Genomic DNA, 15772 nt, shown 5'->3' with positions numbered 1-15772 from the left:
GAGGAAGAAACAAAACAAAAACACACCTCCAGAAGGTCTAATTTTCATTCCGTTTGGGAAAGGTAAATGTTTTTACCATGAAAGATCTGTGCAGTCAGTCTTGTAACAACACCTGTGGTACTTGTGCCTCGATTGTGGTTCTTCAGCACAGGTATTTAGGTATCTAAATATCTGCTCAGAGATGACACCTCACACAGTGCCTCAGGCAGCCGCCCGCCACCTACCCCAAGCAAGCAGCGCCCAGAGGTGCCAGAATATTCCTTGCCTGAATACTGCACGATAAGTTGTTATAGATCAGAATTTATATCTTTTTTTCTAGGCAAAAGTAAAAACATCAATGACATCATCTTCCTATAGGAAAATTTAAACAAGCCCAGGGTCATTCCATCATCTGATTTTGCATGCAAGTAGTATATGCAAATGTCAAAACAAGTAATACATCAGGGAAGTTCAAAGCATATTTTAATTAAAATTATTCCAGTTCCAAATATAAACGAAATCATTACCACAATTAACATTACATGTTTTTTTTTTAAAAAGGGAAAGAATCCTCTTTAGAACGTTGCCGTTCTTTACCAGGTATTGGATTTCACCTTATTTTCAATACTCAAATATCAACAGGTGAAAAAGCATTTAACGACATTTCCAACCTAATTAAAAATAAAATCTAAGTCGAATCAACAGTTTTTAAGTTGGATTAGAAGATATGAGAAAAATTAACGCTGCATCCTGAAGAGCAGCAACAGACACCAACGCTTGTGTCCTAACAGCCCTTCAGCACTGCCATGAAGTGAGAAACACTGGTCTCCACTGGGAGAACTGGGATAACATTCCTGAGTGTGCATCACGGCTGCTCTCAGACACAACTTAGTGACTCCATAAATTCCAAAGCCAGAGGATTACAGTACAACAGACCCACAGGAGAGCACGGGCTGTGTGCCCCAGTGCACAGCCAGATAGCAGCAAAATAAATGTTAACAGCACAAAGTGAGAACTGCCCGGGAATCCAGTGTTGGATTGAACAGATTTAAATTCGCAAAGGCAAATCAAAGGCAAATCATCAGCAATTTGGCTTTCCCCATCATCTTCTTTAGCCATTTCAACGTTCAATTTCAAGTTCCAGTTTCAAACATCAAGCCTTATGGTCTGCAAACTGCAATGAGAAGATAAAATGAGAGAGAATTACGCTATGCACCTGTATCAACCACGCAATTTTTTTTTCTTTTCAAAAATAAGGCACATTTTAGCATTAGATTCTCTTCATGCTCTGTGCTGGCATACAGAAATAAATACAGTTACTGTTGCTAATATTCCCTATCACCAAAGAAACAAACAACAACAACAAAAAAGAGAGAGAAATAGAAGCACAAAAAATTTCCTGTCTGTACAGTACAAACTACTAGACATCTGCTACAACTGCTGCAGGACTCAAATTTATACTTCACCCATCAACACCACCATGTTCTCCCACACGGACAAAACCTCTTGCAAACACCTTTATTTTTTTAACTCTCTTTGGGGGATGCAGGTGCCTGCAGGGATGCAGAGGGGGCAGAGGAGAACAAGGCAGTGCTGAACCTAGTTCTGTCTCAGCCATTGACTTGGAGCTGAGACTCAAGGTCCACCAAAGACTGTGAACTCTGTCCTCGGCACTGCAAGGGCTACTGAGGAGTCACCAGACCTGCAGAATTCCCACTCAAAGAAAACAAACAGACAAACCAACGAGAGTTACGGTGCTTCTACAGTACAAAAGTAGAAGTTGGGAGAAGGGAAGAAGGAAACTCATGCCTTTTTGGTGGGGTTATTTATTAAACTTTATTCCAATACTTGCTGAAGCCCCTCTTGAGCGTGTGCCTTGCTGCAGTCCTTGGTTTGTCTCCTTCTCTTTGACCCCCTTGCCCACCCCAAGGCATGGCAGAGTGCGTGCTGCCCTGATGAAACCTTCTCACTGCCTGGTAGCAACATGCCTAATACCTACATTTCCCTGTGTGGGAGCAATGTGTGACCAAGAGGACACAGACTAGGAATACATTTAGATTTTGTAAATCAAAGTGTGTGACTTTCCAGGAGTGAAGTTCTCTATCAGGCAAACAGGACACTTGGGAACAGAACCTAAAGTTGTAAAGACAGAATAACAAATTTTACGGCTGGGATTGTGTGACAGTAGTTGGCAGTTCCCGAGGACAAAAACTAAGCTTGCAACAAGAACCAAAGATCTAGTAGGCATCCTTGAGCAATGGATATCCTGAGACCTCCAACAGCGTTTGTAAGGACTGGCTGGTGCTTTGCTCTGGCAGCAGTACCTCTGGGCTCTGTTGCCCACCAGGATCGGGAGGAAATTCTCCTTCCTCTCCCCAACACATAATTATGCTTACGAAGGTTGGAAGGATTTTAGTTTTCCACTGAAGTTCTGGAGAACAGATAAAATCAGACGTTGAGGCAGAGTGCCTGGGTGGACTTAAGGCATCTGGTTCCAATGCCTTGCTCACACCTTCAGATCTAAAGCTGCCATGAGATCTCACATTGAGAGGAGTTCTCTTGCACACCCAAAGGTCAGGGACCTCCTTCGTGGAGAAAGAAAGGACCTGTCACACATGATCTGCTTCCTAGGATCGTCTGGGAAACTCACCTGATAAGTTATCTGCAATTGCAGAAAGCAAAGACATGGGCAATGCCCTTGATAAGTCACAGCGTGATAAACACCAAGTACAGTACGACATGGTACATCAAACTGCAAGTCTGCAGCTGCCAAAGGCAATCACACTGATGCACCAGTTCCAAGTCAAGTCCCCACACTTCATATTTTTCACTTATGACTAATCCTTTCCAGTTAAAAAAAAAATAAATTAAAAATAATGTGCAAAAAAACCCTATTACTCCTCCAGTCACAGCATTAGCCCACCCAAAGCACAGCACAAATCTGTGTAGACCCACTTACTGCAGCTTTCAGAGCCTGGTCTAGGTCTTCCAGTAAATCTTCTTCATCTTCCAAACCAACTGACATGCGAATTAATGTATCAGTGATTCCAAGAGCTTCTCTATCTTCTTTAGGCACCGAAGCGTGAGTCATGATGGCCCTGGAGGAAAAAACCAGCCTTTTTTCTAAGAAGTTTTTGCTTTTATCAGTAAAGACCAAACAAATTGTTTTCCTGTCAGCACCCCCTGAAATTCCAAGAAGATTTTGCACCTTTTGTGTACCACCTGCTGGTTAACCCACAGATGGAAAGAGATCCTATCTTCAGTTACTGTAAATTATGCAAACTGCAGACAAGTCAGTGACTTGTATCTCCAAGCGTTTCAGTGCAGTATTTCCAAGATACAAATAATGAATAAAAAGTGGATACTTAACAATCTCCAGTAGAAAATCTCAGATCACTTGTCAAACTACCTATGGAGGACATAGGGAAGAAGCCATTTCCCCGATATGCTCAGCCACTGATGTCCACCAGTTAGCAATTACCTGCCAACTGCTTGAGTGTTTTAAGATTTGCTGTTATTCTAAAACGAGTAGCTGAAATGATTTAGCATATAAGTTTAGTCATAACTTTCCATGTATCTTTTTTGAAAATCAAATTGGATTTAAGTAAAATAATCCAACTCCATAAAAATCCTATTTTTAGCCTTTTAACCTAGACAGAGGCAACTAAGTATTACTAAAACCCCCACAAAATTTACCTGACACAGAGACAGATGGCAGCTCAGTGTAGTGCACTGAACATGCCCTCTTGTGTAAGCAGGCAGAATGGCACACCTCTTACCTCAACAGTGGGACCAAACCTGCTCAATATTATTTATTCAAACACACACTGACTTATTGGATTTGTTATCACAGCAACTCGGTGTCCCAGTTAACACAAGGGAGCGTGGAAATGCTTTCCCCATCGCATTCTTACATTCCCAAGTCACACTCATTTCTGGAGTAGCCACTGGGTTTTGTGCTACAGAACATACCATCCTTGAATTTCAATTATATGCAAAATACCTTAGCTTTGTGTGATAAAAGAATTTTAGAACTCCCATAAAAGTAGATCAGAAACTTTTTTGTTACTCTGCAGCTTTTTTAGACTTTGAAGATGAAGAATGACTTACGGATGCTCTGCTAGGCTTTCATATCCTCCCAGACTCTCCGCCAGTGCAAAAACCTATGGGAAAAAATAAACAGAAGTTAACATAAGTGTAAAGTTATGAATGCTTAGAAAGAGACAGTTAGGGAAAAAGGAACGTTTAGTGGTTTGTTTGAGGGTTTTTTTCTATTTTTTTCTACAATAACTTTTATATTATGGAAGGTATTAGCTGTAATTAGGGAAAAACATGTACGTTTAGCAGGTACGAGGTATTAAGATTTAGAACAGACTTGTCCTAAAAAGGCTTTAGAGAGACACTGATGCAAAACTGAAATTAAAATATGCCCATGTTGAGCAAACAGAACTCAGGAGTAGCTCCTACAATGCTACTCCACAAAGCAGTGGAGGCAGAGCAGAAGGGAAAAGGCACGACACGAGGGAGCAGGTTCTGCCTGGGCACCACCAGAGTTTTCAGAGGGAGGGTAGAGCAGGCTGCCCGAACAAAGCACGACTCAGACCTCAGAAATGTCAGTTAAGGGTTAAGTGCCTATATCCTATCCTTACCCACTCTTCTTTCAGCATTACTCACCACTGTTCACATTTAACACCTATGCTTTCCAGGCTGGCAAATGGCAGACTCGATGGGGAAAAAACGCAAACATTTATGATTCTCCTCCTAAGGCTGAACAGATTTCTTCACTCATTGCTCGTGTCTGATGGTTAGTGTAGTATTTTGAAAACCAGCCTAAATTTCTCAGTGCCTGACAGGACTAGTGTTTGTGAAATGCTTACTGGTAGTTATGGGTTTTTTTAGCACTGCTCTTTGAATTATGGACACACATTCCCGGACGACAAACAGGCTCTTTAGAGAGCCAACTGCACCATTTGTCTTTTGTGAATGCACTTACTGCCCTCAACATTTCTCTCCAGCCCTGGCTGCTCATATTGATTTTTTTTTCCTTTAAAAAAAACCCTATCAACCAAACAATCCCCTGCTCAGCCTGGTTTGAGGAAATGGCTTCACTTTTGTACCAACCTAGTGACAAACTGATGGTTATCCAAGGCAAAGGGCTGAAGTGAATATACTCATAAGGGACCTCTTCTGGGACATACTCTCTGATGCTTTTGGTAGATCTGTGCCAGGATTAAATGCTCTCTCTCATGTAAAAGGATATTTTGTAGGAAAATCATATTTTTAGTAAATTAATTTTCAGTTGATGACATTAGATGGCAAGTAAGAAAGGGATGAGAAGGAAGTTCTAATTTACCTTTGTCAATTATTACTGATTTGTTTTTCCAAGAACAAAACAGCAAAAACACAAGAGTAGGAGCAAGTTAAGTAGAGATGAAGACTAGCAAACACATTAAAGAGTACAGGCAGACTTAATACCTTGCAAAGACAAAAGCAAAAGCCTATGGTTTAGGTAAAATAAACAACTATTCTCCAAACTGAGGGACTCCCTCTTTACTTCATGATTCATGGCATTGCTCAATGGGTTTTTCTCCTGATGAGTACTTTGAAATACTACAACAGTATTACACCAGCCATAGCTTCTCTGCTTTCAAATACTACAGGTGTTTTTGCAGAAGGCTGGTACGTAGGCCCTTTATTAGAAGCAATGCTGGGGGTAACCAGGATATACTACACCCTACTGTGTAAAAAAACACTTCAAATAGGCTGAGGCATCCTCTTCTTCCCTCTCATTAGCCTCCTGTTTACAAATAATCTATTATTTAGAGGTGGTTGCACCCAAAAGACTTCAAGAGCTTTGCAAGTAAAGACTCTCCCCACCCCCAAGGAAAACCACTTCCTTCCATTATCACCCTGAGAAAGACGGGCTGGAATCCCTCTAAGGTTGTGCCCATTTACCATCATTTACCTTTAAATTCTTGAGGAAGGTAGCAGCGTGCTGGAGATCTCCTTTAATGTAAAAGGTGACCATCCCAGGACAGCCCGTGCACTGCCGCTTGACCAGCTCATGCTGAGGGTGTGAAGGCAAGCCTGCAATTTAAGTTGCTTTAAGTTAATTACCACCCCTTCAAAGGGTAAAGCAGCTCACCCTCAGCCATGCCAAGGTGGACACCTAAGCCAGAGTCACCAAATGTGAAGGGTGCACAAACAGCACGTAGGGTTACACTCCCCAAATGCAGCCTCACTCCAGGACACCGCCCGCTCCGAAGTCTGGCCAACCCACCTGGGAAAATGACTTTCTCCACCCGGGAATCTGACTCAAGAAATCGAGCAACAGCCAATGCGTTGTGGAAATGTTGTTTCATCCGGATCTGCAGGGTCTTCAAACCCCGATTGCACAGGTAGCAGTCAAAGGGAGAGGGAACAGCTCCAAGAGCTACAGAAATTGAAACAAAATTCCACATAAAACAAAGCGTTTTGTTTTTTTTTAGTGAAACTAAACACAGTCCTAATCACCAAAATTTCTACAGTTAGAACAAGACAAGTGGAAAGACATCTGATGTAATCTGTCTTCCTCATCTCACACACGTGGGAAGCCAATTAACGAGCTGAACTAACAAGCTGAAGACTCAAGGATTAAATTTATTAGACATAATATACCTTTACTCTTTCTGTTGTAGAGAGAGAGCAGACATTGTACAGAAATTTATTCATTACAATTAAGAGGAAGTAAAATTGTTAAAATCAATCTATACAAGAAAATTCTGCATTAGGCATATCCTCTGATGTGTGAATGAGTTTAAAATGAACCTATACAAGAAAATTCTGCATTAGGCATATCCTCTGATGTGTGAATGAGTTTAAAAAACCCCAGATGTGTCAAGTACAAGTGGAGATGTCATTAACTTCACTTCACTTGACAGAGAAGCCACAGAGGGATACCGACAGCTATCATGTTTGCGTAAGGCCACCCTACGTGGTGAAAGGCAGGGCAGAGAATTCAGGTTTCTAGATAGATCTCACACTGGTGTGCATGCAACATGCTTCCCATGATGAGCTGGTATATTTGAATACGATTCACTTCAAGGTATTTCCTATATTGGCTACTTACAGTTCTGTAAGAATTTGAGTCTTTCATAGAGAACATCACAGTTTACTGAAACAAGTCCCATCACAACATCACTATGCCCTAAAAATGCAAGGGGGAGACAAGAACAGAATCAGCCACGCCAGGGTTCTGCCACAAACCCCCATTTTCTCAGTCTTCTCGCTAACACAGTCCCATTTTTGTGAGACACTGGGTTCCTTCTCATTGCTACAGCCATCCCTCCTGGGCAGCACATGAATCACGAGGCAGATTTCACCTTTTTCTGAAGCTCTGGTCAGCAGTGCGCTCTGCATGGCCCCAGACGTGTCCCAAGCCCACCACTACTAACTGCCAGAAGGCAGGACAGTGTAGAGGAACGAGGGGTGTCCTGGGGAGTAGCACCAGGCTGCTGTCTTAGCAACAGTGAACACCAGCCAGAAAACTTCCACTCCTATCCGTGTGGTTATAGCACAGCTACGGCCACGCTAGCTCCAAGTCTGGGCTCTCCAGGAAACACCACAGTGAACGTGCTTTTGGACAGGCTCCACCACAGCCGTATGAAACCTCCTTTGAACCTTAATATAATTTCTGGCAGCTACCTTCTACTGAAGCCACTTGCTTTGTTGTAGTCATATTAAAGCCAACATGGCTATAAACACCTCTAGGTCTATTACCTGAAGTCAGGTCAATATTCCTTCTCCCAGGGATAGTTTAGGAGCTACGAATGGTCTATCCAATGGTGCATCTCCTCTAATGGTCCATCTAAGAGTTACTGGCTTCTGTGAACTGCCCGCAGCCAGAATGGCTTTTAAACAGCCAGCCTGAGTTGTGTTGAGTCACATACTTACCGTTCATGTATTTGGTTGCAGAATACATACAAATATCAGCCCCCAGAGATAAAGGACGCTGAAATGAAATGAAAAGAATAGATCTGATTAAAGCTTGTGTGCACTCTGGTTCATTTCAAGCTATTCAGAAAGGCTGTGATCCAACACAGAAAATACAGGTGGAGAAACTAAAAAAGCCACAAAAACTTAACACAAAACTTGACACCTTAAACACCAAAACCTGCGAATGAAGATAAATAGAGTATGTGACAAAAACAATAGTTCAGGAAAGCATTCTGGATGCAAGATAAGCACAATAAAAATAACCCACAATAAAATGTGATTTAAAAGCACTGGTCTAACTCCCATTGGCATCAGGGAGAGGAGTGATTGAATACATCTAACATACTTGTGAAAAAAATAGTTATATTGCTTAGCTGAGGCAGGGACAAGTAATGGTATTTCAAGTGTATTTCCTTTGCAGACTGTGTTGAAGTCTTCATTCTCTAAGCAAAAAAAAATGAACCATTTTCTAGACATCAGTATTGGTGACTGAAAACCTGAAGGAAGTGCAAAGGATTTCCTTTGCCAGTGTCTCTTCCCTACCTCCCAGCTTTCTTCCCAGAAGCTTTTTTGAAGTGAGGCAAACTGGGATGTTGATGGGCAAGAAGTAATAAACAATATTTTTTTTTATCAGTCACTAAGTAAAGGACTTTGCACATAATACAAACATCCTCTAAGGACTGAAGGGTATCAGCATGTTAAAGGGTAACAAAGTAAGCAGATTTAGAATAAAAGACTGCTGCTGTCAGATTAAACACGGGTGTCTGTGCAAGGAACGTGGATAATGTGCATTCCCAGGGCGCAGCCAGGAGGACGGTAGCATAAACACCAGTGCCTTTTACATTCAATATTGCTATATAAATCACTCTAAAATTATGATCTTCTTAGTACAGTGTATCAGCAGCAGTCTGGAGAGGTTTAAAGACATTACCTATTATGCTTACTAGAATTAATCATTACAACTGACCTTCTCTTAGCACCATGCCAATAACAGATACATTAACTAGCTCATATATCCAATAACAGATACATTAACTAGCTCATATATCCAATAACAGATACATTAACTAGCTCATATATCCAATAACAGATACATTAACTAGCTCATATATCCAATAACAGATACATTAACTAGCTCATATATCCAATAACAGATACATTAACTAGCTCATATATCCAAACCCTCACTTTTCTTCTTCACCCACGTCTTTCTGAAGCAATACACGTTGTGGGAGGGAAATCACCAAGCCCTTGGTATGTACAAGACAAACTCAAGTGCTGCTTTAGCTAAGCATTAACACTGTCTGTAAAGCTCTCTTAATTTATAAAGATCTCACTACTCTTAACAAAGACACCTTGCCTTTTGCACTCATAAAGAAGTTTTACTTTAGACCTAAAATACAAAGGATCAGCTTGGTCTCCTGGGAAATATATGTGAATATTTCTAGCCCATGTAAAGATGAACAAGACTTTGAAGTTTATTATTCTGAAGCATTTTTAGAACTTAAGAAATTGTCTTCGCTTCATGTATTCTAGTTATAAAAGCAGGAAAGTTATGCCAGTCGTTCGAGATCAAAATTACAAACTTCTAAGCCACACATTCTCCAAAATATTGAAGAAAAATATCTGAATGTCTCAAAGAAAGATTTAACAAAGGCTGCTTGTTTTAACTTTTTCTTCCATTACCTTTTTTAGAGCAACAAGTGGTTCAGAACAGATGATAAACAGCATATACAAAAGAATTGGTATAAAAAGGCCAAAGTTGGAAAACAGGACACTTTTTAACAGGCCTGTTATGATTTCCATGAGTGAGAACTAAAAACCATTATTTTTGAATGACAGAGAAGCTATTCTCCCAAGGGCTTACCTGATCTCTTGATTCAGTGTGTATACTTGACTGCTGAGCTGTATTGGTTTTGCTGGTATCACACTGGTATATGACTAGCTATAAAATACTTTATACTGTAAACAGCAGCAGCACATGGGTTGTATTTAGAAACAGAACAGGTAATTTTACAATGCACAGATCAAAACTACAGCTCCTTGGTGGTGCTTCCACCTTAAATACACTGAAATAATGGGGTAACTGTAAACAAAGTGCTTACCTGGAAATATGCAGACATAAAGGTGTTGTCTACCACTAGAAGAACATCTTTATGCTTATGTACTACATCTGCACAGGCCTTAATGTCAATGACCTTCAGTGTGGGGTTTGTGGGCGTTTCAATCCAAACGAGCTGCAGTAATTCAACAACACAAACATCAGTTTAGAGATCTGACAATGCTGGTGATGACACATGTGTAAGTTGTAAGTGTTTTTAAGTGTTAACTTGTTGAGTGTCAGCTCCACGTGCAGGTTTGCAGAGTGGAAATAAAGTGTCCCTACTGAAGAAAGGCAAGGTTTCTTGGGAGAGGTAATATTCTCCACAAAAACAACTGATAGATGGGAAGAACAGCAAAGCTTCTGCAAACCGAAGTGCATCACATCTGAAGAAGGCCTGATATAGCCAGAAGAAAGTCTTTATGCCCAAAAGTTCATAAGCCTTTTCCAGCTGAGTTATCTTCCACTGGAGCAGGGGATTATCTGCTCCAGTGCCATAGAGCACCTCCTCCTCCTCCAACCTTGGTGTTCCCTCTGCTCTTTCTTACCTTTTCCCCTCTTCCTCTCCCTCTCTCTGGTGTTTTTTGCCCTTCTTAAAACATTTTCAATGAGGCACCACAAACATCACCAAGTGGCCCGCAGTGGGGACATGTTAGAGCCAGCTGTGCCCCACCCCGTCCCTGTAGAGGCCACCCCTGCAGCCCCTTCTGCTCGACACATACATCCAATACAACAAGAGCAAGAATAAAACTATTTAATGACACTAAGCAAGTGAGTCCAGCAACTTCCCTCTCCCCTACCTTGGTCTCTGGTGTAATTGCAGCTTCCAGGCATTCCATTTTTGCGCAGTCAACAAAAACTACATTCAAACCCGTTTTCATGGCTACTTGCCTGAAGTATCTGTTTGTACCTAAAAAATCCCAAACAAAACAAAAAAAATCAGAGATACAAAATGAAACAACCTCCTTAACTTTCCTTCACTGCTCTGCAGTCTCTTGTATGCATCCACGGACAGTCAGGAGGGCACAGTTTTATGCTGTACACCATAAATGGCACATTAGTATTTTTTTATATCTAAAAAGTTTAAAGATTGCTGTAGTTTTAAACATCATGGAAAAGTAATAATGGGAATATGGAACTGGAGTGATTTATGAAGTACTTTCAATTAATAGTTATTTGGGGGTTTTTTTAGTCAGAAAAATTAAACAGACCCCTTTTAGTTTGCCTGCTTCTAACTTCTCCTCCAGCCCTTTGCCACACACAAGCTAGCAGTTCCAGTTTTTATATCCTCCTTTCCACACCCCACTTGTAATAACTTTTCTCCACCACATATTTTCAAACACTTTTTTCTATTTAATAAGCTTAATTGAGAATCTGGGAGAAGAAGAATCAAGGCGAAGGCTCCAGCTACTGTGTTTCTCATCATTCTATTAAATAAACATGTAGCAAGGAACATAAAAAAGTGATTATTTCCTTCCTTTTTGTCTTTGAAGCCTTTAATGGAAAGATTAAAAGAAGAAACCAGAAGCAACCAGCCGATCAGTAGATGTGCAACACACTGACTATCTGGCAACACCGCCTGGATTAAAAATTAATTCATTAAATCTTTCTGCCAAGGTTATTCAACATCTACTCACTTATGCAGAACAGCAGTTTGCCATCTAGCCATGAAGTCATAGGACATGCAGGGTATGATTCGGTGGGCTGAACGCTGTGTCTGAATGATTTTTTTTTAAGGAAACACTTTTATTCCTGCAATAAGCTATATATTGTATTCTCTCTTGTGCTGTAAGTTTATTCAAGCATGGGAAATTTTCACATAGGCTGTTAATTCAAATACAAACCACAGAAAAGTTGCTTTACACTAGAATGGAGGGGCTGAACACATCCTGGCCACGGTGGCCAGTGGCAGATCTGCAGATGTACCATGTCATGGTGTGAACTCTGCTGAATAAGGCTGTCTGGAGGGAAGCTGTCTCTTTATAACAAAAAGTATGAAAAAAATTCAGGAAAGAAACAATGACATTCATCTCAGCAGAAACGACCACAGGCTGAGGTTTAATGAGCTGGTGAACTGGTTTTGCTTGAAAAATACACCCATGGGCCTTTCTGAAGTGAGGAACTGATAATATGCTTGGGCCAAATGACTTTGATTTGCCGAGTTCTGTGGTGTGAGGGCCAGGAATTAAAGAAGCAGATTATCAGTAGGGATTCCTGCTGTCTTGACTCAACCTGGCTCCAGATTGACTTTGGAGAAGAGCTACCTGGCATGACACAACTAAGACATTAAAAGCAAATATGTGTGTTTATATTTGACGTGCACAAGCAAAGAGAACCGACTGGCAAACAGTAATCACTCTTAGCGACAGGAAAGGTGATTATTCTTGCTAAAAGGTTTTCCAGCTATGGCTTGGGAAAATGCCACCTGTTGCTGGCCCTTCTAACCCTCCTGGGGAAACAAAGGAATCTGTCAGTGTTTGAATTTCTAACACCAAAAGCGACAGGAGCGTTCTGTGTCCTCATGAAGAGAAAAGGCTTTAAAGAAAAGTAAGGTCCTATGTGTGAAACTCAGAAGTTCATGAGAATCACAAACAGGTACATTTAATCATTTGCACAATGAAGATCAAAAACACACTCGTGCTTTACATACCTCCATAGACATCATCCATGCAGATAATCGTATCCCCTGCTTTCAACAGGTGAGTAATATTCAAAGTAGCAGCTAAGCCAGAAGCATAAGCTAAACCTAGAACAGGAAAGAGTCAGTGGCAGACAGACTGTATTTTAATGTGATCCAACCTTGTCAAACTTGCTTTCGCTTTCCTCGCTTTGCTTTTAAAAGGAACCTGTTCTGTCACTCTCACTTGTGCTATCTCACTCATTAAGTGGATTCTGCAAAAGCAGCAGCCTGATTTTACACAGAGTGGAACCCAGGATGAACACTGGTAACACAGCCTGGGAACAGCTGCTGCCCGGCTCCCGCTCCCCACTGCATTCAGTACGGTTGGACTCGATGATCCCAGAGGTCTCTTCCAACCTGGTTGATTCTGTGATTCAGTGCTGCCACACACGGAGGGATTCAGCTTAGCTCAGGCATCAAACGCAGCAAGAGGAAGCACTACAGAAAGCCCAGTGATTGAGCTGGACTTTCCTGAACAGTGTCAGACCCTTTTCACACCATGAAGCAGCTCTTGCCCGTAACCAGCAGTGGGAGGCTGTGAAAGCCTTGCTGTGATACAACTGCTGCTGACAGCTCTGTGTCCGTGCTCCCCAAGTTATGCCTACTATGGGCAGTCAGGAGACACACACGCTGACATCTTGCTTGAGAAATCTATTAATTGCTTACAGTATTTAGCTCCGTCTAGCACTGCCACAGCCTTCTCCAGGCAATTCCGGGTAGGGTTTCCACTCCGGCTGTATTCATAACCCTATTGTGAAAGCAAGAAACAAACACAGCTTAAGAGGGAACACTGAGAAAGTTTTGTGTAGTCATAGTCCTAGGTTCCTTACAAAGCCCTTGCTCTCCACACTGAGGTTACGCATCCACCTCCTCCAGGAACAGCAGGCTGGTTGTCTGGCTACATCAAGCCAGAAACAACATCCGACTGAGCATCCCCAACCTGAAAATGGTTTCTAGGGGTGCACTGGGTATGGTACTGCTAGCCACACTCTCCTGCTTTTTGCTAGATATCCATCTCTGGTCACTGCTGGAGAAAAGATCTTGGGCTGACAGTCCACTCATTTTTATGTCATCAGCAAGAATGTGTCCCATCTCCACAACGCTCTGCTTGGAAGATGCTAGAGGGCACCAGCCAGTGCCAGCCTGACCCATCAAAAGTTCATGAAAGCTCAAACGTTTCCCTGGCATGCAATCAGGCCAAGTTCCACACTTCAGTGCAAGAGCTTTTATGTGAGTACTGAGAAAATTTAACAAGAAAAAAAAAAATACTCATGCATGCACGGATGCACTTGTTACAGAGAGAACCTGGCTACGCGTCCTGGTATTCGCGTACTTTCAGGATTTCTGTTTAATCACAACTTCATCACACTCAGGAATCTGGCAGACCGCTCTCACAGAGCTTCCGGCAAGAACGTGGCCACTCTATCATCAGTACGTGAACGCAGCAGCGTGTGACTCCTTCTTCTGTGGTCTTCTGCAACACAGCTACCTACTCACAAGCATTCACAATTTTAGTCCGTGTCAGTGATTGTGTGTGGAATCAAAGATCACAAGGCAAATTCCTACTGACCAACCAGCACGGTGGGACGTTCAGACCTCAGGTTTGGAACAGATACTGATTTATGAGTTGCACATTTGTGCCATTTCCCTCATGCATGGTAGCCATCAGAAACATCGTGATACGTCAACGCAAACACTTCCAGTACTTTCTACACAGTATGTTCACAAAATACTTATGAAATATGCATTTGCTCTGGAAGGACAACCGAAGCAGCCTCTTACACAACCTGTGTAAATGAAAAAACGTGTTCTGCCTGCGCCCAGCGTCAAAGTACAGCGTTGTGATCACACGGACTCGAGGAAAGTCCCCGGCCGCATGCAAACCACCCGGCCGCGGCCTGAACCTCAGCACGGCCAGCAGCCCCCCGCACCCACCGTGCAGGCAGCGGAGCGGGGGCTGCCGAGCCCGAGGGGCGCCGGGTGCCGCCTTCACGCGGCTCTCACGGTGAAACCCCCCCGGGTGTCCCTTCCAGCCCACCGCGGGAGGAACCGCCTCTGCCAGTGGGAAAAAGGCGCTTGGTTCTTTTTCAGGAGCTAGCACGAGGGAAAATATTTCCAGGCGCTGCAAACCGGGAGCCCCCCTCCCCTTCCCGGGGCCTGCCGTCTCCCCGGACCCCCCCGGCCGGCCAGCACCGTCCGGGCCGGGCCATGCCGTGCCGGGCCGGGCCGCGGGCCCTCGCGGTGTCCCCGGCCGCGCCCCCACTCCCCGTCCAAGCGCTGTGTCTTTGACCCCAGCCCCCCGCGCCGCCCCGGAGTCCCCCGCGCGGGCGGGCCGGACCAGGCCGGTGGGGACGAGCCCGGCCCCGGCCGCACTCACCGTGTGCTGCCCGGGGGCCCGCTGCTTGAAGGTGGTGGAGAGCGAGATGGGCGGCACCAGCGCGGCCGAGCGCCACTGCTCGGGCTCCTGCCCGGCGTGGATGGCCTGCGTGGCGAAGTGCGCGAAGGGCGGCAGGAAGCCGGGCGGCAGCGAGCCCCGCGCCCCGCCGCGCTCCATGGCCGCGCCGCCACCACCACTGCCGCCACCGCCGGCACCGCCGCCGCGGGGCCCGGCGCGGGCGGGGCCTCGCCGCCGCCCCCCATTGGCTGGGGCGGGGCGGGGCGGGGCCGGGCGTCGCCTGCGCCGCGGGGCGGGGAGCGGCGTCCCGCTGCGGCACCGCCCGACCGCTGGGGGGCGCCGCCGGGCGCAAGCGCGGCCGCGGGGGGGCCGCGGGGTGGCGGGGCGCGGGCCGGGGCCTCCGCGGTGCCTGCAGCGCTGTGCCGGCCCACGGCCCGCGACGTGGCGGCGGTGTCAGGGGTCCGGTGACCCCGGCGAGGGTCCCCGGGGACGGACAGAGCCCTGTCTCCACGCTTGAGGCCATCAGCCAACGTACAGCGAGGTCACACCACCTAAACCGAGACATTGATGCCCAGAGATGCTTACAACTTTCCTCTTACATTTCGAGCTGAATTTTTAATATTTTTCATGTTATTTGCAGGTA

General features: G+C 44.3%; 1 protein-coding gene across 1 annotated transcript; it reads right to left on the bottom strand.

The window, feature by feature from the left end:
- Nucleotides 1-445: 445 nt before the first annotated feature.
- On the bottom strand, nucleotides 446-15308 carry CTH (cystathionine gamma-lyase). Its single transcript, XM_068406318.1, has 12 exons — nucleotides 15112-15308; nucleotides 13401-13482; nucleotides 12705-12800; nucleotides 10855-10964; nucleotides 10059-10190; nucleotides 7912-7969; nucleotides 7088-7165; nucleotides 6260-6412; nucleotides 5945-6066; nucleotides 4090-4142; nucleotides 2939-3077; nucleotides 446-1153 (listed from the first exon to the last, which is right to left on the bottom strand). Exons 1-12 carry the CDS (start codon nucleotides 15286-15288, stop codon nucleotides 1133-1135), a joined length of 1221 nt encoding a protein of 406 aa, XP_068262419.1. The 5' UTR covers nucleotides 15289-15308; the 3' UTR covers nucleotides 446-1132.
- Nucleotides 15309-15772: the final 464 nt, after the last annotated feature.

This window comes from Nyctibius grandis, chromosome 8 (genome assembly GCF_013368605.1).
Source record: "Nyctibius grandis isolate bNycGra1 chromosome 8, bNycGra1.pri, whole genome shotgun sequence".
Lineage (NCBI taxonomy): Eukaryota > Metazoa > Chordata > Aves > Nyctibiiformes > Nyctibiidae > Nyctibius > Nyctibius grandis.
Note: the sequence above shows the minus strand (reverse complement) of the source record. Positions and strands in the feature narration are given on the sequence as shown.